Genomic DNA, 27,366 nt, shown 5'->3' with positions numbered 1-27,366 from the left:
CTATATAAATCTATGGTACGCCCACATCTTGAATACTGTGTGCAGATGTGGTCGCCCCATCTCAAAAAAGATGTATTCGAATTGGAAAAGGTTCAGAAAAAGGGCAACAGAAATTATTAGGGGTGTGGAACGGCTTCCCTCTGAGGAGAGATTAATAAAGCTGGGACTTTTCAGCTTGGAAAAGAGACGGCTAAGCGGAGATATGAATGAGGTCTATAAAATCATGACTGGTGTAGAGAAAGTAGATAGGGAAGTGTTGTTTACCCCTTCTCATAACACAAGAACTAGGGTCACCAAATGAAATTAATAGGCAGCAGGTTTAAAACAAATAAAAGGAAGTATTTCTTCACACAACCTATGGTCAATCTGTGGAACTCCTTGCCAGAGGATGTTGAGAACAGCCAGGTGCGCTCACGGTGGCTGTGGGGGGGAGGGTGCCAGGGAGAATGGCGGGCTGCGGCCACGGCGGGGGTGGGGTGCCAGGGAGAACGGCGGGGTGCGCCCACGGCGGCTGCGGGGGGAGGGGTGTGTGCCAGGCAGAACAGCGGGGTGCGCCCACGGCGGCTGCGGGGGGAGGGGTGTGTGCCAGGCAGAACAGCGGGGTGCGCCCACGGCGGGTGAGGCGGCCGCTGACTCGTTGCTGCTCGAAGGACGGTCACAAGTGACGCGACTCGCAGGCCCCGCCCAGCATCCCCCGCTCCCTTCCCCAGTCCCCGCCCCGGCCGAGGCCTCTGCCGCTGTCACGCGGCTCCAGCCTCTGCCCGTCCCTCACCAGGGCCAGCCGCCAGGCAGGGAAGTGTCGCAAAGCCTGACAGGAAACTTTGCTGTGGGTACGACAGCGGCGGGCTCGCTTTCCGGCCCCTGGATGAGTGGAGAGTGGGAGCCGAGGAGGAGCTGAGGAGACGCTGGGGTTAGTGGCCGCGGGCGGAGGGGGGGGGCGGGGAGGAGGCCGCGCGGGGGAAGCGGCCCGGCGGCGGGGTCAGGAGCCCGGGCAGCCGCCGCTGGCGGCGATGTGAGGCGGGGCCGGGGGCCGTCTCTACCTTTGTTGGCTCCCCGCCGCCCCCGCCCGGCCCGGCCCGGCCCGGGAAGCGAAGCGAAGCGGCTGCCCCGTCTCACGCTCTCCTTCTCTCTGGGTCTGTGTCGGTCTCTCTTCTAGGACATGGCCGAGGTACCGCCCGGGCCGAGCAGCCTCCTCGCCCCGCCGGGGGACGCCCTCTCCCCCTTCCCCGGAGGAGGGGGGGCCGCCGCCTGCCCCGGGGCCCTGGACGAGGAGGAGGAAGAGGAGGGCGGCCAGGCGCCGCAGGCGCGAAGCGGCGGCAAGGGGGGGCCGCCGCCGCAGCAGCACCGCCTCCTCCACCACCACCACCACCCGCCGCACCACAACCACCAGCTCAACGGCCTCCTCAGCCCCGAGCTGCGGCACCTCCGAGCCTCCCTCAAGAGCAAGATCCTGAGCTCGGAGGGGGCCGAGGGGCCGGAGAACAAGCGAGCCGGCAAAACAGTGGGCTCCGGACAGCCGCCGGCCGCAGCCCCGTGCTCGCCCCCCGTCCCCAACCACCTCCCGGAGCCCCAGGCCAGGACTGCGCCCCCGGCAGCCACAGGGGACAGGAGCCAGCCGGCGGCCGCCACTGCAGCCCGCAATGGACTGGCTGGGGGGCCTGGCCTGGAGGAGGGGGATGAAGAGGAGGAGGAGTCTCTGCTGCTGCTCTCCACATCCTTAGCAGCAGCCTGCAGTTTGAAAGGCTCGGGGACGGACTCTCCTCCCGAGGAGGACCTAACGATACGATACGTCCGGTATGAGTCCGAGCTGCAGATGCCCGATATCATGAGACTGATCACCAAAGATCTGTCTGAACCCTACTCCATTTACACGTATAGATATTTTATCCACAACTGGCCACAGCTTTGCTTTTTGGTAAGTGGTGGGGGAGGAGGGAAGACGTTGGGAAGGGTCTGGGGTAGAGGGAGCAGGTTGGAAGGGGGGTGGAATTCATGGGGAAGCTTGAACTGCCAACTGATGCTTTTTCATGGTCACGGGATGGAGAGAGTTCTGGAAATACCCTGTCTTATTTACCGGTGATGTGCTCTGCGCACCTGTGGTGCTCTATGTAGACAATTCAGAAAGTATACCTAGTCACGCTCGTAAATGAATGATTCAAGTAGAGTAATGGGGTTTGCATGTGGGACTGAAACCCAGGAACTCCTGAGTTCTAAGCCTGCCATAGAATCATAGACCATCAGGGTTGGAAGGGACCTCAGGAGGTCATCTAGTCCAACCCCCTGCTCAAAGCAGGACCAATCCCCAATTTTTGCCCTAGATCCCTAAATGGCCCCCTCAAGGATTGAACTCACAACCCTGGGTTTAGCAGGCCAATGCTCAAACCACTGAGCTATCCCTCCCCCCCATTGACACTGATGTTCTTTACGACCTCTTGCAGTTCATTTCTTCATTCTCTGCCTCAGTTTCCACTCTTGTAAAATTGAAGTAACAGTACTTAACTAGCAAGTCTTGTGACTTAATTTGATAACTTTTTTCAAGGTTCTGTACAAAACAGTCCAAAGTAATTCACTTATACGATGTGGTCTGAGTTAAGTTGTAAATGTAATGGGATGGACAGATATCATGGAATTGAATTTTTGCAAACCTCAAACTTTTTATCTGCAAAACTAGTTGAAAATGAAACATAAAATACAACTGTATCTTCTAGTGCAAAAGTCACAGTATATGTAAAAACATAATTGTCATGCTATGTCCAAATACTGTGCTAATAACACATCCAGTCTTGTTTCCTGCCTGCTATATTAGACTAATAGTCCATTAGTCTGCCTTTGTCAGTGGCTTGAACTTCTTTATCTTAAAGAAAACATAGTAAGTTCTAAAGCTTTTTTAGTAATGAAAAGTTTAGTGTTATACACTAATCATATGGGTGTGAGCACCATATGTAAGTTGTCTAGAGAAACATTTGTACCTCAATCCTGTAGACGTTTCTGCACGTTTGACTTTATGCACGTGAATACTTATGTTTAAAACAAAGTATGTGTGTAAGTGTATGGCCTTGATCCTGTAAACATTGTCCTTGGTAATAGATAATAGGTAGTTTCCATTTACACAAGGAAAGTCAACATTTGTATGAAAACATTTTTATAACAGTTATCATATTGAAATGAAGTTGAATACAAAGTAAAAGAAGGAAAAACATGTTATGGATCTTTTGGGAACAGTTTAAAGACTAGCTATTACACTACAGACAGGGTGTAACTAATTTTGTGGAGGCAGAAGTTCTTTCTGATAAGTTATTAAACTCTTCTCCTTTATGTACAATAGTATTCATTCATCACATGTGGCTTGCAAATATTCACTCAGGAATAATTATTATTACATGGGAATAAGATGTGACTATACCTTTACTGTGGATTACTGGTGCTTATGTGCTTATATTTTCTGTGTTAACCATGGGCATAATTTAATGGTCTGTACTAGAGTTTCCAAAACTGTGGGCCTTATGACCCCTACAAGGGTATACAGCAGGGGTATGGAAAGTTGTGCAAAAAATGTGAAATAGTTAAAAATGGATATATAACAGAAGCCTTATAATGGTGTATCCTATTTGGACTACCATATTGTTGAATGTAGGAACCTCAGTTAGTGGTTCGATGCAGAGTAGTGCAGGATGTGAGTGTGTACAGCAGCCTGCTATAGCTTCTTCTGATAAAATAGTATGAAGCCTGTACTTGGGTGTGTCTAGATTTACCTTATACAAAACAAGTCCTATTAAAAACACTTGTGTGACATGAAACTCAAGTACCCATATGTGCACACGGCACTGAATTGGGATGCTGGATGTGTCAGCAGAAATCAGGCCAGAAGGCACTGTTGAGCATTGCATGATCTTATAGGATATGTTGTTTAGTCTGTGGAGCTCAGTTCTTGCCAAGGAGTGATTTAGGAAGACTGTTCCATGAAAAGGACAGTGACAAGTCATTCAGTGACATTCTCAAAGAAAATGTGGGAACGTGACACATGAGACATGGTTTTACATCAGTGGATTCAAAACCAGAATGTAGAGTGCTCTGAAGTGCTGGCTGTGGAGCTATAAAGTCTTTAAAGTGATTGCAGCATCAAAGGGGAAAGAAGAAACCTTAGGTTTATCTTTAAGGGTGTGTTTTGAGAAAACTTGAAGCCTTAAAAAAACAACAAAACTTGAGTACTCAAACTGGCAATGTTGATACAGATATCCTTCAGATTTGGTATTTCTGAATCACAACAGTGTAAAGCACATACAGTTGTGGAAAACCTTACACTTGTGACTTCAAATGTTAGTCTAATGCAGCTGACAAATTGAAAACAGTGTCTTTATCAAATAAGTTTGTTTCATGTTATATTAGTAACATGGATGAGAATATTCAGGAGCAACTGCTTTCAAAACTTGGGAAAAGAGACTTCTTAAGCCTTTCAGTGTGCTGAGTCAATTGACGCCTCTGATGCAGCACAGATTTTAGCATTTGTGAGGTTTGTTTTTAAAGGGTCTGTTGAAGACTTGCTTTTTTTGTAAAGCTGAGCTATGTACACACAACAGACAAATGCATATTTGAGACATTTCAGGAATCAAAGTTTTCACATTTGTGGGGAGCATTCTATTGTAATTTGCATGAGCAGTGTCAAGATGATAACAGGAAAGAATAGAGACCTGGGCCTACAGAACCAAAACATCATATCTAATGCTTCATGGCTTCGTTGTTTTTCCCTGCACAGCAAGAACTTGGCAATTAAGAAAACTCCTCAAAGATTGCACTACTCCTTTAGGAAACTTATAGAGAGGTGAACTTCTTAAAAGTTGTCCAGTGAATACCTGACTGTTTGCATTGCTCTGATGGGTTCCCTTCACTGGCAACTTCTTTCATGCTGAAGGGAGGTGGCTTTCACAAGATAAAGTGCTAAGTCCACTCTCAGTTAAGACCAGGATGGCATGTTTTCCTGAATCATCCCTTGCTGAAACCTTCAACATGTTGGGCAACATACTTATCCTAACTAGTTGACATCTTTGGGCATCTAAATGAGCAGAACTTTCTCTTTGGGAGTGGACTAGGAATGCTGCATACATGGTTGCTAAGGACACTTGGAACACTTGGAAATTGGCCTTCATGAGTGCAAAAAGGAAATTTTGAGTTTGCTCTTATTTCAAATTTATAGGGCATTGAAGCTGTAAGAAACCAATCAGGAACTTATACATTAAAAACTGAGGGAACTGAAAACTCAGCTGGGAATACAATACTGTAACCTGCTTTGGAGGGAGTAGGGGGGAAGCTGAGGGGAAGCTGGATCACCGGCTCTTTCATCCAGCATGTTATTGATTTGGCTGCATTGACTAGGCTAGTGCAAGTCATAAGAATGGTCAGACCAAAGCTCCATCTAGCTCAGTATCTTGTCTTCTGACAGTGGTCACTACTAGGTGCTTCAGAGAGAATGAACAGAACAGGTATTTATCGAGTGATCCATCCCCTGTTGCCCATTCCCAGCTTCTGGTAAACAGAGGCGAGGGACACCATCCCTTCCCATCCTGGCTAATAGCCATTGATGGACTTATCGTCCATTAACTTATCTAGTTCTTTGTGAACGCTGTTATAGTCTTGGCCTTCACAACATCCTCTGACAAAGAGTTCCACAGGTTGACTTGTCATAGGAGAGGCCTGTCAAACTGACAGTCTTCGCCTGTGACAAGACCCAACAACTGACTTTAGTTAGGAACTTAGATTTGTGGCCATCTCTGATAATGTAGGTATCCATCTTAAGTTGCAGATGCCTTGAAAGTAATTTTTTTTCTCATCTCTGAGGGTCCAGTTTCTCTACAATGGTGGCAATTAAAAATGAAGCATGGCAATCATTTCTCAATCAAAAATGACTTAAGACCACATGTTTTTCCCCAGTTCAGCCTTGTGTATAACATCTTTAGTTAGAACAGCTTCATACGTCATACAAAATTGTGAGCGTATTTTTAAAAAAAATTGTAGCTCCTTTTTAACTTTCTAGTTTTGGCATGGTTAAAGTTACAAAACTTCTCCCATTTATGGCTGCCATTAGAGGGCTCAGGGAAGATGTTTATTTTAGTTTAGAAAGGGCAAGTTAAGTAAACCCTGGTCTATTTCAAAGATTTGGTAAAATAGGACATGTTGCTTATTATATAGAAGTAGATTTCTTTCTGATTATTGATACCTTTTGCAAATCTCCCTCTCCCCCCACCCCACCCCAAAAAAACCCCAAAAAACCAGCTATAGATCCTACTCAAGTTCTATACCTTTATAGGGTTCTTAACTTCATGTGATTAGCAGTAGTAGTAGTTCTGTTTCAATTGAATTCTACAAGTTCTAAAGGTAATTTTTTTGTACTTCCAGTAAAGAGACTGCAGGTGTTTGGATATAAATCCCTAATGATTATAATTGAGATTTTTATGATTACTGTTAATGTTTTTCTTCTGTATCATATTCCATTCAAGGATCTCAAAGCATTTTACATTAACATAAGACCCCTTTGAGAAAAGTATTCACTACTTTTCAGTGGGAAAAACTAAGGCATTGAAACTGAACCCTAGAGAGGCCAGGAAATTGCCCAGACCTTCAGAGCAAGGTCACTGCAGACCCAGGAATAGATCTTAAAACACCTGACTCCCAGTCTTGCAGTCTACCACAACTATTTCTTTTTGTATTTCAACTTAACTCAGTTAAGAACACACAAGTTCCTCCAGAGCTTGTTACTTTTTTAACTGAAATACTTTGTTGCTTCTGTCTATCTAAGGCAGTGGTTCTCAAAGCCGGTCTGCCGCTTGTTCAGGGAAAGCCCCTGGCGGGCCGGACCGGTTTGTTTACCTGCCGCATTCGCAGGTGCGGCCGATCGCGGCTCCCACTGGCCGTGGTTCGCCGCTCCAGGCCAATGGGGGCTGCAGGAAACGGCGCCCTTCCCGCAGCCCCCACTGGCCTGGAGCTGTGGACAAGGCAGGTAAACAAACCAGTCTGGCCCGCCAGGGGCTTTCCCTGAACAAGCAGTGGACCGGCTTTGAAAACCACTGATCTAAGGTACTTGTATGGTTCCCAGCATTGTATCTGAGCACCTCTCAGTCTTTAATGTGTTTATGCCCACAATGCCTTTGTGAGGTAGGGAAGTGCTGTTATCCACATTTTACAGATGGAGGAACTGAGACACAGAAAGGCTAAGTGACTCCCCCAAGGGCAGACAGGAAGTCTGTGGCAGAACTGTCAAGTCCCAGGCTAATGCCCTAACCACTGGACCATCCTTCCTCTCTTTTCACAGTTGGTGATATGATAGCAAAACCTGAGACATGACATATGTGGCTCCGAAAGGCACTCTAGCCTTTGGTTTCAAGACTTAATTAGGTTTTTATTTTAGTTAATGTTTCAATCCATATGTAGACGCTTGTGAAGCAAAATGTAGACAGTTTAGTAATAACTCTTGCAATTTGTGGATGAGATGAAATCATCTCTTTAGTTAAATATTTAAATTTTCTTGCTTAAAAAACAGGTAACAAATGATGAAATTGAATTTATGCAAGTTAACACTCTTTGAGATTTAGACTAACATAGGTTTGAAAAATAATCTCACAGTACAAACACCTTTAGTACTGGGAATATTTAATACTTGTTTTGTGGAGTTGGTGTCTTGGGGCCAAAATCTGCTGTTTAAAAACTTACATGTGATTTCACTGGGAGCTGCATTCATGTATTTGAAAGCAGAATTTGGCTCTTAATCATTTGCTCTGAAATGATCCTTTATGGAAATTTCACTTTTGCTTCAGTCTGTTTTTATTTAGGCTATTTCCACTTTCTCCTTCAGAATGCCAGAGAACTAAACTATTAATTTTACGTGCTGGAGTAGGTTTTTCACCTTTCAGTAAGAGGGAAAAGGGAAATAAGGGCCTGATCCTGCAGTCCTTATGCAAGCAGAATGCTACTGGAGTCACTGGGAACCTTGTCTAAGAACTGCAGGAAAAGATCTTCTGAAAAACATGTACAATACCACTTTGTTACTTATCACTATTTTCTGACAGTAACCACAAAGATCAATGAATCTGCAGTTTTGTGTCAGTGAACTGCTAGATCAGTAGTGCAGTTTTATTTTTAAATAAAAATGAACACTATTTGTAGCCAATGGAATGTTGGTATATACATTTATTATTTCCTGTTTATCTCGAATTTCACTTCTCTCAACATGTATCAAGTATGTTATCTATAAAGTTTTCTGTATGATTCTAAGTGAACAGTAATTTGCACCATTATGTTCTCTTAAAGACAAGAGGTGTGTGTTTGCTTTAAATCAAAGTGTGGGATCACATCAGGTACTCTGCATAATTGTAGCAGCACTATTTAAGAGTCTGTCAGTTCTTCCAATATACAGTATAAGCTGTTTTATCTGGCATTTCATCAACCGGAAAGCTCTATAAACCAGCATTTCTGATTTTCATTGAAATTCCAATTTATAGTCTGGTTGGTGTGGGGCTGGCAGGGGGTTGGGGTGTGCAACACGGGCTCTGGGAGGGAGCTTGGGTGCGGGAGGGGGCTCGGGACGGGGGTTGGGGCGCGGGAAAGGGTGCTGGATCCGGGGGGGGGCGGTTGCTCACCTTGGGCGGCTCCCTGCAAGCGACGATCTGTCCCAACTGCTCCTAGGTGGAGGTGCAGCAGGAACTGCGGTTCCCGGCCAATGGGAGCTGCAGAGCTAGCGCTCGGGGCGGGGGGGCAGCAGGTCGCAGAGCCGCCTGCTGTGCCTCTGCCTGTGAGCAGCCAGAATTGGTCGCTGCTTGCGGGGAGCTGCCCGAGGTGAGCGCACCCCAACCCACTGCCCTGAGTCCACAGACGCGCACACACACACACACTCTCTCTCTCTCTCTTTCTCTCTCAATCTGCCCCCTACCCCCGCCTGCATTCAAACTCCTTTCATCTTAGTTAACCGGCTTTTTTCACTTACCGGCACCCCCCATTTCCCCAACATGCCGGATTAAACAGCATTTACTGTAATGCTTTATGTTTCTCAGGGCCTGAGCTATACAAAACTTGCCTAGGACTGAAACTTGGCATACTAGGTCTTAGTGTTGAAGAGGTGTTTTTTCTTTTAAAGAAATGGAAAGAAATTTACTTGATTTGCCTGTTTAAATTATGAAATGTGAAGCAAAACAACTTGTAGGGTGTGTTATATCTCAAAAGTGTTTTCTCCCCTCCCCCCCCCGTTTTTTAAATAGATCTTTTTAAAGCCATTTGTCTAAATTGTAGACCAGTTCTTCTGGGTACATTAAGAAAAAAATTATTCTTGCTAAGTTTAATTTAGAAACTTCTTTCAGTGCTTGATGCACTTTTGCCCAATAGTCTGCACACAAAATCTGAATAAACTGTTATAATCAAGGGAATAAAATCTTTCCCCCCATATCATGGTGCTACTCTGCAACCACTGCTAATTTCTCAGTTGCTGCACCTCTCCTTCAATGGGGGCTCTTGGCGAGTGGATTTGTGTAGACACAATAATAACCCACCACTCATGAGCAGGACTATTAAAAGGACTAAAGGAAAATATTTTTTCCTGAAGGGAAACTTTGGTCCTCATCTTGCAACAGGAGCCACTTGGATGGATCCTTGTACTTATACACAGCCTCATTGTGTTAAATCTGTGTGAATGCGGTTAGCAATTATAATCATTCCATTTATTTAACATTTCATAATATGAAGTATTTCAGAGTGACTAAGTCATCATGACCATGCCTCTCATGGCAAGTGTCACTGGGAGTAACTGTTAATGAGGAATTCTTAAGTAAATGAGAACTCTGAATTAAAGGTACTTGAAAAGCATGAAATTACTGGTAAAACTATTTTTGTCTGAATGGTTTCTTTTCCTTGTTACTGGAATGAAAAGTGACACTTGTTAAAGATAAAACATTAGGGTTTCATGAGAGCCATTATGTTCTTGGGGTTAAAAAATTGCTAACAGAAACTTAAAACAAGTATAATCTTTCATAGCTTTTGTAAACAAACATGGAAAATCGTATGCAAAAATAAATTCAGTTTGTAGTTTATACGCTAGTCTTGACAGAATTCAGCTGGATTTTTTATAAATTTGATGGATAATAGCAATGTTTATTTTTAAACTTTTTTATTTTTATATACTCAAATTTTCATAGATAAAAGGAGTTATGGGGCAGGGAATGTCAGACAATTATTAAATAATGGTAGACTTTGAGACTGTTAAAACACAGATTGTCAACATAACGTGTCAAAATATGCAAAGGAAATATCCATATATGAAAGTTCTCAAGCAGTGGCTTTTTTGGTTTTTTTTGCTTTGCCTATCTGTACATTTAGATTGTTGTTGATGCAATTTTTGTCGGCTTCCATGTGTACAGTGAAATTGTTGATAAAAATCTAATCCTTCTAAGCCTATTTCTTTACTCAGGCTGCCATGTCTTTTATTTTTAAATGTGAGTAAATAAGGATGGATTGAAGGACCTATTTCTAGAGTCTTGTCTTATATACAAAGTCTGCTCCCATTGAAGTTCTGTGTTGAATGACTTTAAACTCTGGTTTTTATATCACTTTGAGAAACACTATAAAGAGTGTTGTTGATAAAGTTTCCCATCTGTACTTTGGATATATGTTTGAACTGTATATACAGTTTTACAGTGCAAGCTATTATTTGTTACTTTTGTGTACGTAAGATTGTAATTTAAAAGGCAAACAAATTCACTTTTGTTTTGTTGGCATTCATTGTATATCACATACTTAGAATGTACATAGATATTTGTTTGTCTTTAAGGCCATGGTAGGTGAGGAGTGTGTAGGTGCCATCGTCTGCAAGTTGGATATGCACAAAAAGATGTTCCGCAGAGGTTATATAGCCATGTTAGCAGTGGATTCCAAATACAGAAGAAAAGGCATTGGTAAGAATAGCCTCTCCATGTTCTTATTCAAACTCTGATAACCCTGTTGGGATGGTTGTAACTTTTGGAATAGAAGAGTGCCACAAAAATAACAACAGGCTTCTGCAGAGGTAAAAGTTTGTTTTCCTAGAAAGCTTTTTTTTCTTTAACTCAGAGTAACTTGAAGTGGTTTGGAGACTGTCTACACTTACTATCATGTCACATATTGTATTTTACAACTTTGGAGTTGCAATAACTAATTCTAGTTCATTTCCAATGAAAAATGAACAATTTTATTTCATTTTTTACTTGAACTTTTTTTTTTTACTAGGAGGCTGTTTACCCAAGAAAAATCCTATTTTCTGGTAGTAGCAGTCTCCCCAAAACCAAGTCTGGACAAGCAACACTTACTTGCTACCTTCCTGGAGCATTCTTGATGTGCACTTAAATTCCTGGGTGTATTAAATAATTGGTAAATTTGGCATAGGTCTGAAATGAAAGATACCCAACCTGCCACCTCAGTTTCTCTTGTAAAATGTCAGTGCCAAATAAGAAAAGAAATGGATAACTTGTGTAGCCGTGTTTGCACATAAACCCATTCACAACCTCCTACTCACTATCCCGGTGAGCTGCTTTAGTAAATTCTTCCTTTGACTCCCCTTGATCAAATTAGCCACATACTGCCCTTTGGGGAGCCATACATATAGCTAATTACAGCATGTATACTTAAAAAAAATCTCTCTTCTTATGAGGCAACCAAATTTGAGATAGTTTGTTGGACAGTTTCCTTAACATCCGTGCCAGGAATTTCTTCCTTGTTATCTTCACTTACCAAATCAACGTTGAACTACTTTTTTAAATAGGCCATCTTGAAACATTGTCCCCTATTTTGCAGTACTTTTGAAACTTAAAATGTATATTTCAGCATTTCAGGACAAGGATATGCTTTGCTACTAATTCGTTATGGAGCAAACTCTTGCTTCCTGTATGTTTAAACTCTGTTTTTGTTATGGAGGACAGAGCATGACTTGCACCAGAAAAATACGGGACAGATTTGTAAAATATTTCTGTTGTGCTTCTCTGACCCCTTTCTCTTCCTGCAGCTCCTCCAAATATGACACAACATCAAAACAAGTTTCACCCCAAGTGCACAAACAATCTTGAATGTAGTCTTGGTTTTTATAAAAGCAAAATTTTGGCATAGGCTTCCAAGTTTGGGGCCAATAATGACTGCCCTAATATAGTCACAGTAGTATATAGGGGAAAGGATACAGGGAGATCACTCTTCCTCCTTTCCCTTGAGCACTGTCATGCAGGAGGCAGCCATAATTTAGCTGCAGATGCTTGGGAGTACAAGGGGATGCCAACTAACGCTACATTTATGTCCACAAAGCGTGCTGTCTCTGCATGACTTCTCCCCTTCTCTGCCCCGTCTGTATCCTGTTCATGCCACATCAGGGTAGCACTGGCTTCACTTTTTAACGTGAAGCAAATCGAAAGTACCTTCCCTCAGTACCTCTCAAGATGTTTTTTTTTCCCACAAAGAGCATCACTACTCATTAGATTTACCTTTCCCTGTCCCCAGCATATATCAAACTTTGTAAGAGGTGAAATTTCATCCTCTATATCTATTTACTTGGTATTTTAAATATACAATCTATAGATTGTTTCAGGGTGTGTGTTTTTCTTTTTTTTTTTAAAGAGCAATCTTTTTGCAAGAGAAATGTTCCTCAAATATGTTCAAAGGGGATTCCAATCATAGGTGCAACAAAAGGGAGTTAAACAAGTCTTGAAATTCATCTTTATTATGTAAAATATGAGGATATTTTTAAACATGAGAAGCCTGTTTATAACAACAGAAAGACAAAGAAAAGAACTTCAGATTCCAAGGAGAAGCTTGTATATGTTACCTGTAGACCTATTATACTCTCATGGGTGCCACGTAGAAGTCTTTGCAAATACAGAATAGTTAGTATATACTTAAAGGCAATTTTAATGCCAAAACCTTGAAAGCAGACAGTGAATCTGCAGTCTAGTTTTGGGTATTGTGACTATTATATGCCACTGTGCTGTGTATTGAAATGGAATATGTGGATGTAATTAATATATATATTATAAAATTAGTAATCTGTAAACTGTGATTCTCTGAATTTAGATCTCTTCAAAAAATCTATACCTGTATTTTACTTTAATGCTATTAAAATCTATTTTCCAGGTACAAATTTGGTTAAGAAAGCTATTTATGCCATGGTTGAAGGAGATTGTGATGAGGTAAGTTTTTATAGGTGCTCAAAAATTTTGAGGGAGTACTCTCTGCTGTGTTTGTGTTATTCTCCATACCCATGGATTTATTTTGTAGGCATTCTTTTAGACACTTGATTATCTTGTAAGCAATTCTTCCATTTATTGTAGGAGATGGGATACCTTCAAAAAGGCAAACTGAGGAGTATTTTTTCAAACTTAAGTTTAGTTAACTATAACATAATGTACAAATAAGAAGAGTTAATACTTTTGATATATACTACACTAAACAGTTAGATACATCTTCTGAAATTTGATTCGTGTGCTCTGGGCTCCCAAACATTCTAAGAATAAATGCTTCTGTTGAACAGAGAGAGCTTGTTTTGGAATTTGAGTCGGTTATTCTACCTAACTCCTCATTGTATTCAGGATATGTGAAGTTAAACACTGAAACAGTATCAACTGTAATACTGTAAAACATGGTCTTATCAGAGTATCATCAAATTTTCCAAAAGAAACCCATACAGAGTACTTCCCAATAACATAGAATTATCACAAAGTGATTTAGTGTGTATTCTCTTCAGAGAATTTAGTAAAACTATTGCAGTATCATAAAATCAAACTTTACTTTCTGTATCCTAAATTTTGTTAATATCCCTATTCATCTTTTTTGCAAAATTCTTCCAACTAGATGAAAACTTATGAGTTCTGTTTGACTATACAAGAAGTAACTAATGTAGTCTTAATATGATTGGGTGAAGAGGAAAAATAAGGGAGGGAGAGAATAAGGTTCTTCACAGGCTTGTCTGTTTACCGCAGCTATCTATTCCTTAACACTAACTCAATAGGATAGAACCATAAACCTGTTGTCCTTAATGTAAGTGATTTAAAACACTAAATCATATTCATAGTTCCTCAGGGAGGTTAGCTAGTCCTTTGATCTTTCTTGGGTATCCTGATTAGCTGTGCACCCTGCTAATGCAGTATTTAGGTATGTTGTGGAAATTTGAACTAAAAATTGCAGGTTTTCTTTAAAAAAAACAACAACAAAAAACAAAAACAAACCCTTCTAGAACGTATTTTTTCTCTCCCTTCCCCCCTTGCCCCCCTCCTCCCAAATCAAGACTACTGATAAACTCTGCCACTTTTTCTATAATCTCTTCGGAATCTTATTCTCTGTTATCCCCTTCATCCTTATTGCCAATTTCGTGGTCACCTCTCACCTCAATTACTGCATCCGCTTCCTTTGGCCCTCCCATTTCTGGGATTGTGCCTCTCAATTATAACTCATGTGCTTCTGTTGAAATAGTTGTCCTCCCCCACAGCTCTTCCCTCTACCTCCTCCTTGAGTGGTCTTCAGATTTTGTTCCATAACTCATTCAAACCCTCTTTCCCAGGGCCCTTCAGAGCTCTACTCTAACTGCATGTGCACTTACCTACTTATGACTTATGCTTTGGCAACATAATGAAGCTTGATAACTCTCCATTTCCTTTTCCCATAAGCAGCTCCATGTCTTGTCCCATGTCATCCCCTATTCTTGAAATATACGTCCTGGTCCTGTCACTACACATCCCTTTCCTTGTTCAAATACTTCTTCAGTACTTCCTCATTTTTATCAGTCTTCCATTGCTGATCTCCAGTTTGGCCTTGAATTTGATCACCATTTACAGATAAATAGCAATATTTCCCCCATTACCATAGTATCTAAGCACCTCTCAATCTTTAATGTATTTGTCACAACAGCCTTGTGATATAGAGAAGTGCAATTATCTCCATTTTCGAGATGGGGAACTGAGACCCAGATAGGTGAAGCAGCTTGCCCAAGGTCACACAGGAAATTTGTAGCACAGCAGGGAGTAGTAACATGATCTTCTGAGTCACAACTAGTGCCCTAACCATCCTTCTTCACTAATAAATGATTATTTTTTTAAAATGAGAGGAACTAATAAGACACATACATAATATTAAGTACATCTCATGAGTTTTTCCTATTGTAATCTTTGTGTTCCTTGTCCCATACACCTTATTGTTTTTATTTCTCACTGTGTAAAATCTAATGTGGACTACAAATTCCTCAACACATAGACCCTGCTATTTCATTTTTGTTAAATGCTATGCCCCTCTGCTGTATAAATAATTTTCCATGTTAGGTCGTTTATATACTTTTCAAACTCTCCCGTTAAATGTGCTACATTCTAGGCTTCACTGTGATCCATTATTATGAGATATTAACATATATAAACTATCTACAATAATATAGCAAATATGTCTTGATATTTTTTCTCTTCCTTGGCACTAAGTCTGGGCGTAGGTGACTTCCTCCAGATGCTTGTGATGCAACAATACAACAACTTTGGCTACTTGAACCAATGTCTATTCGACATTGGTGAGGCCTCATCTGGAGTACTGTGTCCAGTTTTGGGCCCCACACTACAAGAAGGATGTGGATAAATTGGAGAGAGTCCAGTGAAGGGCAACAAAAATGATTAGGGGTCTGGAACACATGAGTTATGAGGAGAGGCTGAGGGAGCTGGGATTGTTTAGCCTGCAGAAGAGAAGAATGAGGGGGGATTTGATAGCTGCTTTCAACTACCTGAAAGGGGGTTCCAAAGAGGATGGCTCTAGACTGTTCTCAATGGTAGCAGATGACAGAACGAGGAGTAATGGTCTCAAGTTGCAGTGGGGGAGGTTTAGATTGGATATTAGGAAAAACTTTTTCACTAGGAGGGTGGTGAAACACTGGAATGCGTTACCTAGGGAGGTGGTAGAATCTCCTTCCTTAGAGGTTTTTAAGGTCAGGCTTGACAAAGCCCTGGCTGGGATGATTTAACTGGGAATTGGTCCTGCTTCAAGCAGGGGGTTGGACTAGATGACCTTCTGGGGTCCCTTCCAACCCTGATATTCTATGATTCTATGAACCTTCTAATATATTTCAGAAAAGTTTTCGCTCATGACAAGGATTGGAAAAATCCACAGACCTGCTCGTCACTGGAGAGTGGGAAGCTTCCCCTGATGAGCGAGGAAGCCCATATCACCCATTTCTGCAAGATTTAAGTTTTTTTAATTCTTACTTAAGTTTCTAGTCCTTATGATTGGTACATAGCCAAGCAAGTATGAAATGATGCAGCATTACAGCTTGTCTTCCTGCACCTATAGATTGCTGCAGTAGTCTGCTGCTATTGGTTTTTTTCCAATCAGTGGCAGAGAGAAATTAACAAGGTGTTCAGTTTCACTGCTGCTACTCAGAATACAGTGAACAGTAAGGGAGAAAAATGTAAAAAATCTTATTTTTGTTCAAAAGTGTGCTTGAAAAATGAGCATGTTGTCCCATGTGTAAACATCAGTTTTTCCCAAGTGCCTGTTTGTTCACCCACTTAAAACATGTTTAGATGCGTCTTTGAAACTTTACCCGTAAATCTTACCTTGGAACAAAGGTGACAAAAGTACCATGTTCCAGTAATACTTGGGCAAGTAATCTGACAAGCTTGTACAATACTTTTCAAAGTATTGAAGAGCAAGGGGTAGATCTTAGGGAACAGTAGGTGAACTGTGATGTACATTTAGTACCTAAAGTATATGGTGGTGCCCATTTGTGGTGTTTGAAAGTTTGCTGCAACAGCATAATGGTAGCTGTAAAAAGTTTAATCTCTGTTTTGTTTGCTGGTGGTAACAAACTAGGCAAACATACAAAGTCCCCAGGTAGAATCGGATATCTGAGGCCTTGTCTACACTACTGCAGTAAGTCGACCTAAGTTACGCTACTCTAGCTACTTGAATAATATAACTGGAGTCGATGTAGCTTAGGTTGACTTACCACAGTGTCTACACTGTGCTGCGTCAACGGGAGACACTCTCCCGTGGACTTACTTGACTCTTCTCATTCCAGTGGAGTAGACTGGAGAGTGCGCTGCTGTCGATTTAGCGGGTCTACATCAGACCTGCTAAATTGCCCCCCACTGCATTGATCACAGCAGCGTCAATTTCCAATAAGGGTAGATGTGGCCTAAGGCACTGTGTGCTTAACATACTTTGGTCAAAAGGCCATTTTGAGCTACAGGTAAAATTTAAGTCTGAAGAATGTACCGCTAGCGAAAGATTACTTTAAATACGTGTTCATGTGTGTAAATTTAACATTCTGCCAAGTCCCTAAATTTCACTAGTGTAATTTTTGACATTATGGTTTTCTGAGATACTTAATGATAGTGAATTTTGATGATGATCATTCAAGATTGTGGACTAAAGATTTTGGGAAACTAAATGAGCCAAAGTTTATAGTAGATTATGGTAAATTAGCATAATTTATTGGCATGATCTGAGAGCAATATGTAGAAAATGTGGTCTACTGGAAACAATTTTAAAAGCTATGCCTCTGAAATACATAATTACCTGAATTACTGTGACTATATTTGCATAGCCCCAAACTCCGCTAAAAGTGAAAACTCAATGGTTTGATAAAAAGCCAAATACATCTGTCGTCTTGATTTCATGAATACTCAACTTCTTAGGTGTTATAAGCATTTCATTAGTAAAATATCTTAGGAGGATATTTTCAATGATTTTCAATGGCAGTTGGCCTCTTAACCACTCTTTGTTTGTTTGAAAATTCCCCTTAAAGCAGATCTGGCTGAAAAATTGCAGCATTTAGGGCCATCCTGTAGATTTGTTTTCCCTTCTTGAGGGAATTTGATTCTTTAAAGGAAAGAATGGATTGTTCATTAATGTATAATCTTTCATAGTAATCGAAGTATAACATTTCGTACTTGCACAGTGTCTTACATCTTCATAGCACTGTATAACTGCTAACTAATCAAAATAAATTGGCAGTACATGCTAAAAATACTTAACATTCTCACAATTTTTCTGAAAGTTAGGAAAGAAAATTGCTTATACAAAATGTGAAAAGGAATCGCAGCTTTTTACAAGCAGCCTCACTGAAAAACAGATAACAGTCCACAGCTGAAAGTCACCATGAATACTATTATCAGCTAGGTTGGTCTTTAGCATCATAAATACACCTACTAAACAATAAAGTGTGACGCTTTGCTTACCTCACTGGGATCACAACTTTAAGTCAGCAAAACTCGAGAGTCCAGACATCTGGTTACATGAAATACTGCATCATAATGTGGCTTTTTTATTGTATATGTTGTAAAGGATGATGTATGGTATCATGAAATATTTCAGATTATTCATTGGAAATATGGTCTTTCTTCAGAAACTTTGTGTCTGTAGAAAATACTATTCTATTGATTGAGCTGGTCAGGACTCATGCAGGTGGACAGAGGAGATGATGATTCTGAGTTATTAAAAGAATTAACAGGCATACTTGTACACCGAAAGCAAATTGGTTGTAGGAAATGCTCTAGGACAGAAGTGAGTGGGAACACTGAACACGCTGTCTTGCATTTGAAACTGAATACAGGAATGGGACAAGTCTTTGCGCAACCACACCCCTCCAAACCAAATGAAGCATGAACAAAAACAACCAAGAGAATGTAATTGGGCTTCTTGATTATGTGCAAATACACATTTCAGTATCACTTGCATATTGTTTATTCAAGCAGGGTGACTTAGGTCCTTCTTGTCTGCAAGGTACTTATATCTTGTCTATTCAGTGTTTAAGATTAAACTTTTTCCAGCAGTATATTTGATCAATTTTATACTTAATTGAAGGTTAAAATTACACTAGATTACACTAGCCTTCTAAATTGTAAGTATCAATCGTAATAAGGTGACATGGACCAGTGGCCAAGGCACTGGCTAGGAGTAACGAGGCCAGCGTTCTTTTCTTGGATGAACCAGTAATTTGCTGTACTCTAATTATTTAATCTATTTCCTTCAGTTTTCCCATCTGTAAAATGGGGACAAAAATACTTATCACCTCAGATTCCACAGTGATGGGTGTTATAAAAGAACCTATTTAGAGCTGCTGTTCCTTTGTAGAGCATCAGAAGTCAGTCTTTTTGTTTTTCTTCTCCACTCTGAAAATGCTGGCATTCTTAAAATCAGAGCTCACTGCCTTATTTAATTTTTCAGTAATTTTTCACTTTGTATGACACTCTCTATCCCTTCTTATGGTGTGATGTAAACAAATGTACTTCACTGTTGTCTGTTTCATTGTGTCTTGGTGAATGGAGAACTGAAGTATTGGGATTCCAGCAGACCTGAATTTCAACATTTAACCACTCTTAAATAAGTGACTTGCAGGAGTGGTTGGCAGCCCTTTGGCATTGCTTGCAAATCAGCATGAATATGCAAAGTTGAAACTGGACACAGGCATGTTATAGTACTCTGCCAAGTTGCTAAACTTCAGTGAGAACGAATGCTGTTGACAAAGTTCAAATGACAGGGGGCTTCCTGCTCAGTGTTACTTATGTGGGTCGTATTTCCTGACCTCTATAATGCTTTGTTTTAATCTGAGCTCAGAAGCAATTTGAGGCTTTTAATTGTAATTAAGTAGAAAATAAGCATTGATTCTTTAGTTCTAAATTGCTACTATTTCAGTAAGTGATTGAGTCAATGTTTATTTAATCAATTCAAATTAATATGGTAGTACTAATGAGCCCAGTCAGAAGTCTCGATGATGATACCAGCGAAGTAACAAGGTGTATTGAAAACCAGAAACCCAATGTCTAATTCTTCCCAGGAGGCTTAGAATTGAATTAACATGTCTTACAAATACAGATACAGTAAACTGACCACCATGTTTTAATCACCCTGGATATTATTTTTTTTTATTTTACATCACTTTGTCTTTGCTTATTTAAAAAAATGAATTATTTTAGCCTTTTCTTCCTTTTAATTTTCCCTGCTGTGCCTATCTCAGGACATGGTTTATTTGTGGGGGGATTAAAGGGGGATGAATGGCTGGAATATGTGGTCAGAGATGTTTCAGATTTGGCCATTAGTCAAACTTGTAAATGTAATGAATATGTATTATGTTTTAGTATATGCATTCAGAGTTCATGGTGAGCACATTTTCTTTTCCATTGTCTTGTATTTTGTGTAGCCATTTGTACCTTTGCAAAGTGGATGTGAAATGCTACAGTTTGACAGTGTTAGAAGCTCTTTCTTGAGCATCAACAAGAGAATTGATTCATAGTTTGCTGCAAATATTATGCAAAATGTTGCTTTAATTCTGTGGTCTCTATACCATGCGCATCATTATAGTATTAAATGCTTTTTTGTATTTAATATGTAAATTCACTTCATCATGGATTCATCTGTAGTCTGAAGAGCTTGTCATTTTCATTTTGGTGGGCAAGTATTGTGTGTTCTTGTGCATACAGAGACCGTTTTTAGTGTTAAAATAAGATCTGCTTGAGTTTTGGTAGAATATTGTGAAAATGTGTGTATATTTTACAAATTTAGATTAGATTCTCTGATGTGCCAGAGCTCTGCTCAGTGCAGCTGAGAAAAGGGATGAAGAGTGGAACCAACACTGATATTATGACACCTTTGTACTCCCCCGTGCTTGGGGCCAATTTGGTTCTCAGTGTAACTTAAGCCAGGCTCAGGTTTGCTGTAAATTGTACATGGCTGCCATACTTCCAGGGGGGCCTTTCCACATCCAGCAATTGCCAGAGCACAAGGGAATAGAAAAAAGCGGCTCTCCATGCTCAACTTATGCCAGGACTAGCTGGGAGTGGTGTAGGGCAAACTGCATGCCACTCAGGAATTTTCCGATATAGAATCACAGGACTGGAAGGGAGCTTGAGAGGTCATCTAGTCCAGTCCCGTGCACTTATGACAGGACTAAGTATTATTTAGACCATCCCTTACGTGTTTGTCTAACCTGCTCTTAAAAATCTCCAATGATGGAGATTCTACAGCCTCCCTAGGCAATTTATTCCAGTGTTTAACCACCCTGACAGTTAAGTTTTTCCTAATGTCCAACCTAAACCTCTCTTGCTTCAATTTAAGCCCATTGCTTCTTGTCCTATCCTCAAAGATTCAGAACAACAATTTTTCTCCCTCCTCCTTGCAACAACCTTTCATGTACTTGAAAATTATCATGTCCCCTCTCAGTCTTCTCTTTTCCAGACTGAACAAACCTAATGTATTCAATCTTCTCTCATAAGTCATGTTTTTTAGACCTTTTATCATTTTTGTTGCTCTTCTCTGGACTGTCTCCAGTTTGTCCACTTTTTTTCTGAAGTGTGGCGCCCAGAACTGGACACAATACTCCAGGCCTAATCAGTACGGAGTAGAGTGGAAGAATTACTTCTCGTGTCTTGTTTACAACACTTCTGCGAATACATCCCAGAATGGTGTTTGTTTTTTTTACCCCCTCAACAGTGTTATACTGTTGACTCATATTTAGCTTGTGGTCCACTATGACCCCTCGATCCCTTTTCGTAGTATTCCTTGCTAGACAGTCACTTCCCATTTTGTACATGTGCAACTGATTGTTCCTTCCTAAGTGGAGTACTTTGCATTTGTAAATAGGATGAAATTCAATAAGGACTTTAGACCATTTCTCCAATTTGTCTAGATCATTTTGAAATATAATCCTATCCTCCAAAGCACTTGCAACCCCTACCAGCATGGTATCGTCCACAGACTTTATAAATGTACTCTCTATGCCCTTATCTAAATCATTGATGAAGATATTGAACAGAACCAGACCCAGAACTGATCCCTGCAGGACCCCACTCGTTATGCCCTTCCAGCATGACTCTGAACCACTAATAACTACTCTCTGGGAACGATTTTCCAACCAGTTATGCACCCACCTTAGAGTAGCTCCATTTTGGTTAGTTTGTTTATGAGGAGGTTATGCAAGTATCAAAAGCTTTAGTAAAGTCAAGATATACCACGTCTACCACTTCCTCCTATCCACAAGGCTTGTTGTCCTGTCAAAGAAAGCTATCAGGTTGGTTTGACATGATTTGTTCTTGACAAACCCATGCTGACTGTTACTTATCACCTTATTATCTTCTAGATGTTTGCAAATTGATTGCTTAATTATTTGCTCCATTATCTTTCCGGGTACAGAAGTTAAGCTGACTAGTCTGTAGTTCCCTAGGTTGTCCTTATTTCCCTTTTTATAGACTGGCATTCTATTTGCCCTTTTCCAGTCTTCTGGAATCTCTCCCATCTTCCATGACTTTTCAAAGATAATGGCTAATCAGATATCTCCTCAGTCAGCTCCTTGAGTATTCTAGGATGCATTTAATCAGCCCCTGGTGACGTGAAGACTTCTAACTTGTCTAAGTAATTTTTAACTTGTTCTTTCCCTATTTTAGCCTCTGATCCTACCTCATTTTCACTGGCATTCACTGTGTTAGACGTCCAATCTCCACCAACCTTCTTGGTGAAAACTGAAACAAAGACATCATTAAGCACCTCTGCCATTTCCACATTTTCTGTTATTATCTCTCCCACCCCACATTGAGTAATGGGTTTACCCTGTCCTTGGTCTTCCTCTTGCTTCTAATGTATTCTAGAATGTTTTCTTGTTACCCTTTATGCTTCTAGCTAGTTCGATCTCGTTTTATGACTTGGCCTTTGTAATTTTGTCCCTACATACTTGTGTTATTTGTTTATATTCATCCTTTGTATTTTGACCTAGTTCCCACTTTTTGTAGGACTCTTTTGATTTTTAGATCACTAAAGATTTCTCCTGGTTAAGCCAGGGTGGTCTCTTGCCATACTGCCTGTCTTTCCTACGCAGTGGGGTAGTTTGCTCTTGTGCCCTTAATAATGTTCTCTGAAGAACTGCCAACTATCATCAATTGTTTTTCCCCTTAGACTTGCTTCCCATGGGATCTTACCTAAAGTTTGCTAAAGTCTGCACTCTTGAAATCCATTTTCTTTATTTTGCTGCTCTCCCTCCTACCATTCCTTAGAATCATGAACTCTACCATTTCATGATCACTTTCACCCAAGCTGCCTTCCACTTTCAAATTCTCAGTATAGCAGAAAGCAGCCATTTGAGGGGTCCAGGATCTGCCTAGAATTTCATTTTGATTTGAAAAAAGAAAAGGAGTACTTGTGGCATTTATTTGAGCATAAGCTTTTGTGAGCTACAGCTCGCTGTCATTTTGATTGAGTTTGCACTTTTTCTGTACACAAAAAATGTTCATGTAAATATTTCATCTAACAAATGTTCATGGAAAGCTAAACTTGGATCTGTTGCCAAATCTATTTAATCACGTAGCTAAACTTGTTTGGGGCAAAGTGTAATTAGTTTACAAAGGTTAGAGCATTCATTGAAAGAACTGAAAGGGTACCATGTGACTTAGGTCCCTAGCCATTCAATTTGAATAATAAATTCCAAATATCAAATACTTGATTGAAGCAATACAGCAAACAGATGAAATTTAATTGCACAAAACTTTAATTGATGTTGAGTAGCTGCCACATTTTTTAAAATTGGGTTCCATTTGGACAATTAATGAACAGAAAAAAAAAAAAAAGCTAATTCTATTAACAAATTGTTTATGGGTACACATTAGTCTATTAATCTAGAAGAGTTTTAAAACCGAACAGATAGCTGTGTAAATAATTTTTCTGAAATAATGCAACTCTTCTCAAAATTGACTTATTTTTTTCATTGTCTTTAAAGGTTGTCTTGGAAACAGAGATCACAAACAAGTCTGCTTTGAAACTTTATGAAAATCTTGGTTTTGTGCGAGATAAGAGGCTGTTCAGATACTATTTAAATGGAGTTGATGCACTGCGTCTTAAACTGTGGCTGCGTTAAAAGAAACCATCACATCAATCAACTGACTTCCCAACAACACAGAGTTGTCCTTTGCATGCAATGCAATTTGTACAGAATTGCTTTGCAGGTGGACTTAGTAATTTCCATGCAGCTCTTATCTGTCAGTGTCTCATTGAGTGTCGCACATATTTGTTGCACTTTGGCATGGCGCATTTGTTCTGAATTAAAACAGATTGTTTCAAACTTCGAGTTCTTTTGGTACCAGCAAGACGTGCCAGTTGATAGCCAAGATATGTTCATTCATTTGCAAGTCTACTGACTGTATTACATACATAGTGAACACTTGATCAAAGACACTGTATGTGGAACACAATGCTTGGTTCCAGAAAAAAGCCAATCTAGATTGTAAAATTCTATAAGTATACTAACATTTCATACAAAACTTGCCATAGTTTTCTGGAAAAAGGCTTCAATTTTAGGTTTTATTTTCAATATTGAATTTTCCATTCTTAAATATTGGTACCTCAGTGATTAGTGAATGAAAAAAATGTATTGTAGGGTGGGGTGTGTGTTACAATGAGTAACGGTAACAATTAAATTGCGTCTGCCAGTGCCTGTATAGATAAGTATATTTGTCTTCACCTCTAATTTTTGAGTGCATGCTTTTTTCTTTTTACTTTTTTCAATTGTCTTTGCAAGCAAACTTCTGCTTTTATTTAAATTCTGAATTTGATAATAAATTATTTCAGATTTTTATAATTTGGATACTTCTCCCAGAAAAGGGTTTGGAAAGCCCTTCTTTTCTTATAGCAAGAAGTGTTAAGCTATTTTGAAAAACCTTGAGTAGCTGCTGAAAAAAGAACCTGATGTCACCAGTAAATCGCTGCTGCTTTTGGATGCACTTTTTCTTTAAAAGAGGGATTTTTAAAAATATATAGAAAATTAATGTAAATTGGTATGATTTTATTTAATCAAAATTATCTCTAGAAGCTCTGAAGAACAGCTATTTTAAAATAGAACAATTTTTTCACTTTGATTTGGATTCAGATTGCTTTGCTTCAGTGTTCTAAAATGCTTCTATCTTCGGTTCTCGAGCTTTGAAATAAATGTCAAGGTGTATTGTATCCATTTTTAGCTGCTCTCACCTTCTCAAAACTTATTTGAGCTAAGTTATTGAGGGGGTTCTTCCCCCTCCCCCTTCCCCTTTAAAATAAATGTAGCAGAGAAGGGACTTCCCTTTTTTAAATGGGATATATAGGTCTTGCCCTAAGCCATCAACTTGTTCAGCAGTAATGCTGTGTTTATGCTCTCCTGATTGATCAACGTGATATATGACCAAATTTATAAATGGATTGTATTTCATCTTGAAAAAAGGTGACATTGGTTTATTTATATAAGTGGAAGAACCTAGGCAACCCATGAAAAAAGGATGAACTCTCAATGAGTCTGCTCGTCTGTACTGAGTGTAATCTTCAGATTTGCCTTATTACACTGTGTTTTTAGGGTTTGGTTAGAGTCATGTTTTTTAATTGTTATAATTACTGTACATTTAAAAACCCTACCTCCTGTAAGTTTGGAAAATATCCCCTTACAGGAAAACTGGATTTAAACGAAAGCCAGCCTTATTTTGCACAGACAAACGTTCACATGGTGACAGGCATTTCTCACCGTGTACAAATTGTGAATTGTATTTGAAAATAAAGATTTTTTTTTTTAATTAAAATTGGCACTTGGAAGTTCTCTGCTTGTGGACACCATTTGTGCTTTTCACTTTTTCCATTTCTAAAATGAAATTAATCCTCTAAAACAGTGCCAGAATAAATGTAAACTGAAGACTCTTATTTACAGAACAGGTATGGTGTAGTCAGTGACAGTGCATGTTTCCACCATACTACCCTGTAATGTAATTCATGCTTGTTCTGATTCAAAAACTTCTAGGGATAAGAATATTATTGACTCTGCTTAATCAATCATTGCTTGGCCTCTTGTGAATATACTGTCAGTAGGTGCCAATTTTAGTTAAGATTTCAGTGATATGGACTTCAGTCCACTAGAAACTGAACCTTCACCACAAACTTTATTTCCCATATGTGTTTTGGTGTCCTATCAAATGGTAACTACTGTGGTTCATTTGGCACTAATGATCTAGAGAGGAGATACTTCATGTCCTGTTACCAACTGTTGGAGACTATGTAGGGGATCCAGTGTTGGAAATTGCGAACCAGTCTTGCTTCATTGTTTAAAAAACAGCAGAAGAGAAGTCTTCTGCTGGTCAAATCTGAAAACACCTACTGTTTAAATATTAAAAGCAGATTAGAACCTAGCTTACAATAGCTCATACAGGTTGTTGCACAAATACCACTTTTGAGCAAAATTCAAATACAATTCAGTCTAGCCGTGGCACGAAGTGGTTCTCACCATGCAAACTTTCAGAATTCTGAGCAAAATGGGGGCAACTTTCTTTTAAGAGTGCTGTCTACAATAGTCTAATATTGCTACTGTATCACACACAGTTCACTACAGAAGATACTGAAGCTGTACACATTGGTATTCAAAAAATTGGTATAGTCTCACTTTGTTGCATAGGGTGGGATGTCCTGAATTTGCAACAAGGTGAGACTATCACTAACATGAAAACAGTTCAAATAGTACTTCAGATAGAAAGGCATAATCAGGGTTTCTTGGGGTTCTTTGTCTTTGTTGTCAAGACATGCTCCCTGCCCCTTTTTGCATTGACAAATCTAAACTAAGGAGTTGGTATTAAGTCACTTTTATGTTTAACTTTATATTGCCTGAAATACTACTATTGGCTGACATGTCAGAAATGTGTGCATTACAATGCTTTAAAAAGGAAAAAACGTTACGACTATCAGGTTCACCACTAATCTAATTGGCATTGCATAGCGCATCCCAGTTTCGGTGCACTACAAGACATCACTAAAACTGAGTGCTAAGTTACAAGGTTTTCAGGTTTTGTAGAAATGCGACCATAAATTATATTGGAGTTCGGGGATCAGGTGGGTAGCTAAAAAATATCAAGTGTATCTCAAAATATTGGACTGCTGTTTTGCGTGGATTATGTTCTTCTGTCCTTTATCCTTTGGCAAGAACAAGAACCGGTGAGGTTATGGAATGTGCAAGCTGTCTAAATAAGATGCAGTCAAATAAAATATGGTTAAGTTGTTTATGCATATCATTTTAAATGCACATTTTAATGTTCTAGTTTGATTTTTTTTATTGCCAGTAAAAACATACATAATTGTGTGTGTGTTTTTACTGTCTTCAGAGGATGAATGGAGAAATATTAGTAAGTGAAAACTCTACTCCTGACCCCTTCATACACGGCTATATATTTTTGATTTCCAAATCTAGTTCAGAAGCACGTTGAATATTATTTATAGGAACTTCATGTCTGTGGCTGGACTAAAATATGAGATTGTTTGCATTATGCATCAATTAGTGTAGACAGGCAACCTGTGAGCCTGACCCTGCAAGGTGCCAAGGTGTCCCGTGAGGTAATATGGGCAGTTGGCTCCTATTGAAATAAA

General features: G+C 39.9%; 1 protein-coding gene across 2 annotated transcripts; it reads left to right on the top strand.

Moving 5' to 3' along the window:
• Window positions 1-735: 735 nt before the first annotated feature.
• NAA30 (N-alpha-acetyltransferase 30, NatC catalytic subunit) lies at window positions 736-27,009 on the top strand. Of its 2 annotated transcripts, XM_084630527.1 has the most exons (5): window positions 736-910; window positions 1,157-1,915; window positions 10,805-10,928; window positions 13,123-13,178; window positions 23,720-27,009. In XM_084630527.1, exons 2-5 carry the CDS (start codon window positions 1,160-1,162, stop codon window positions 23,855-23,857), a joined length of 1,074 nt encoding a protein of 357 aa, XP_084486653.1. In that variant the 5' UTR covers window positions 736-910; window positions 1,157-1,159; the 3' UTR covers window positions 23,858-27,009. The 2 variants fall into 2 exon arrangements, with proteins under 2 accessions (XP_084486653.1, XP_084486654.1); XM_084630528.1 differs by lacking the exon at window positions 736-910 and having other exon boundaries at window positions 960-1,915.
• The last annotated feature ends 357 nt before the right edge of the window (window positions 27,010-27,366 follow it).

This window comes from Lepidochelys olivacea (assembly GCF_965140295.1).
Source record: "Lepidochelys olivacea isolate rLepOli2 genome assembly, chromosome: 6".
In the NCBI taxonomy this organism is placed as follows: domain Eukaryota; kingdom Metazoa; phylum Chordata; order Testudines; family Cheloniidae; genus Lepidochelys; species Lepidochelys olivacea.
Note: the sequence above shows the minus strand (reverse complement) of the source record. Positions and strands in the feature narration are given on the sequence as shown.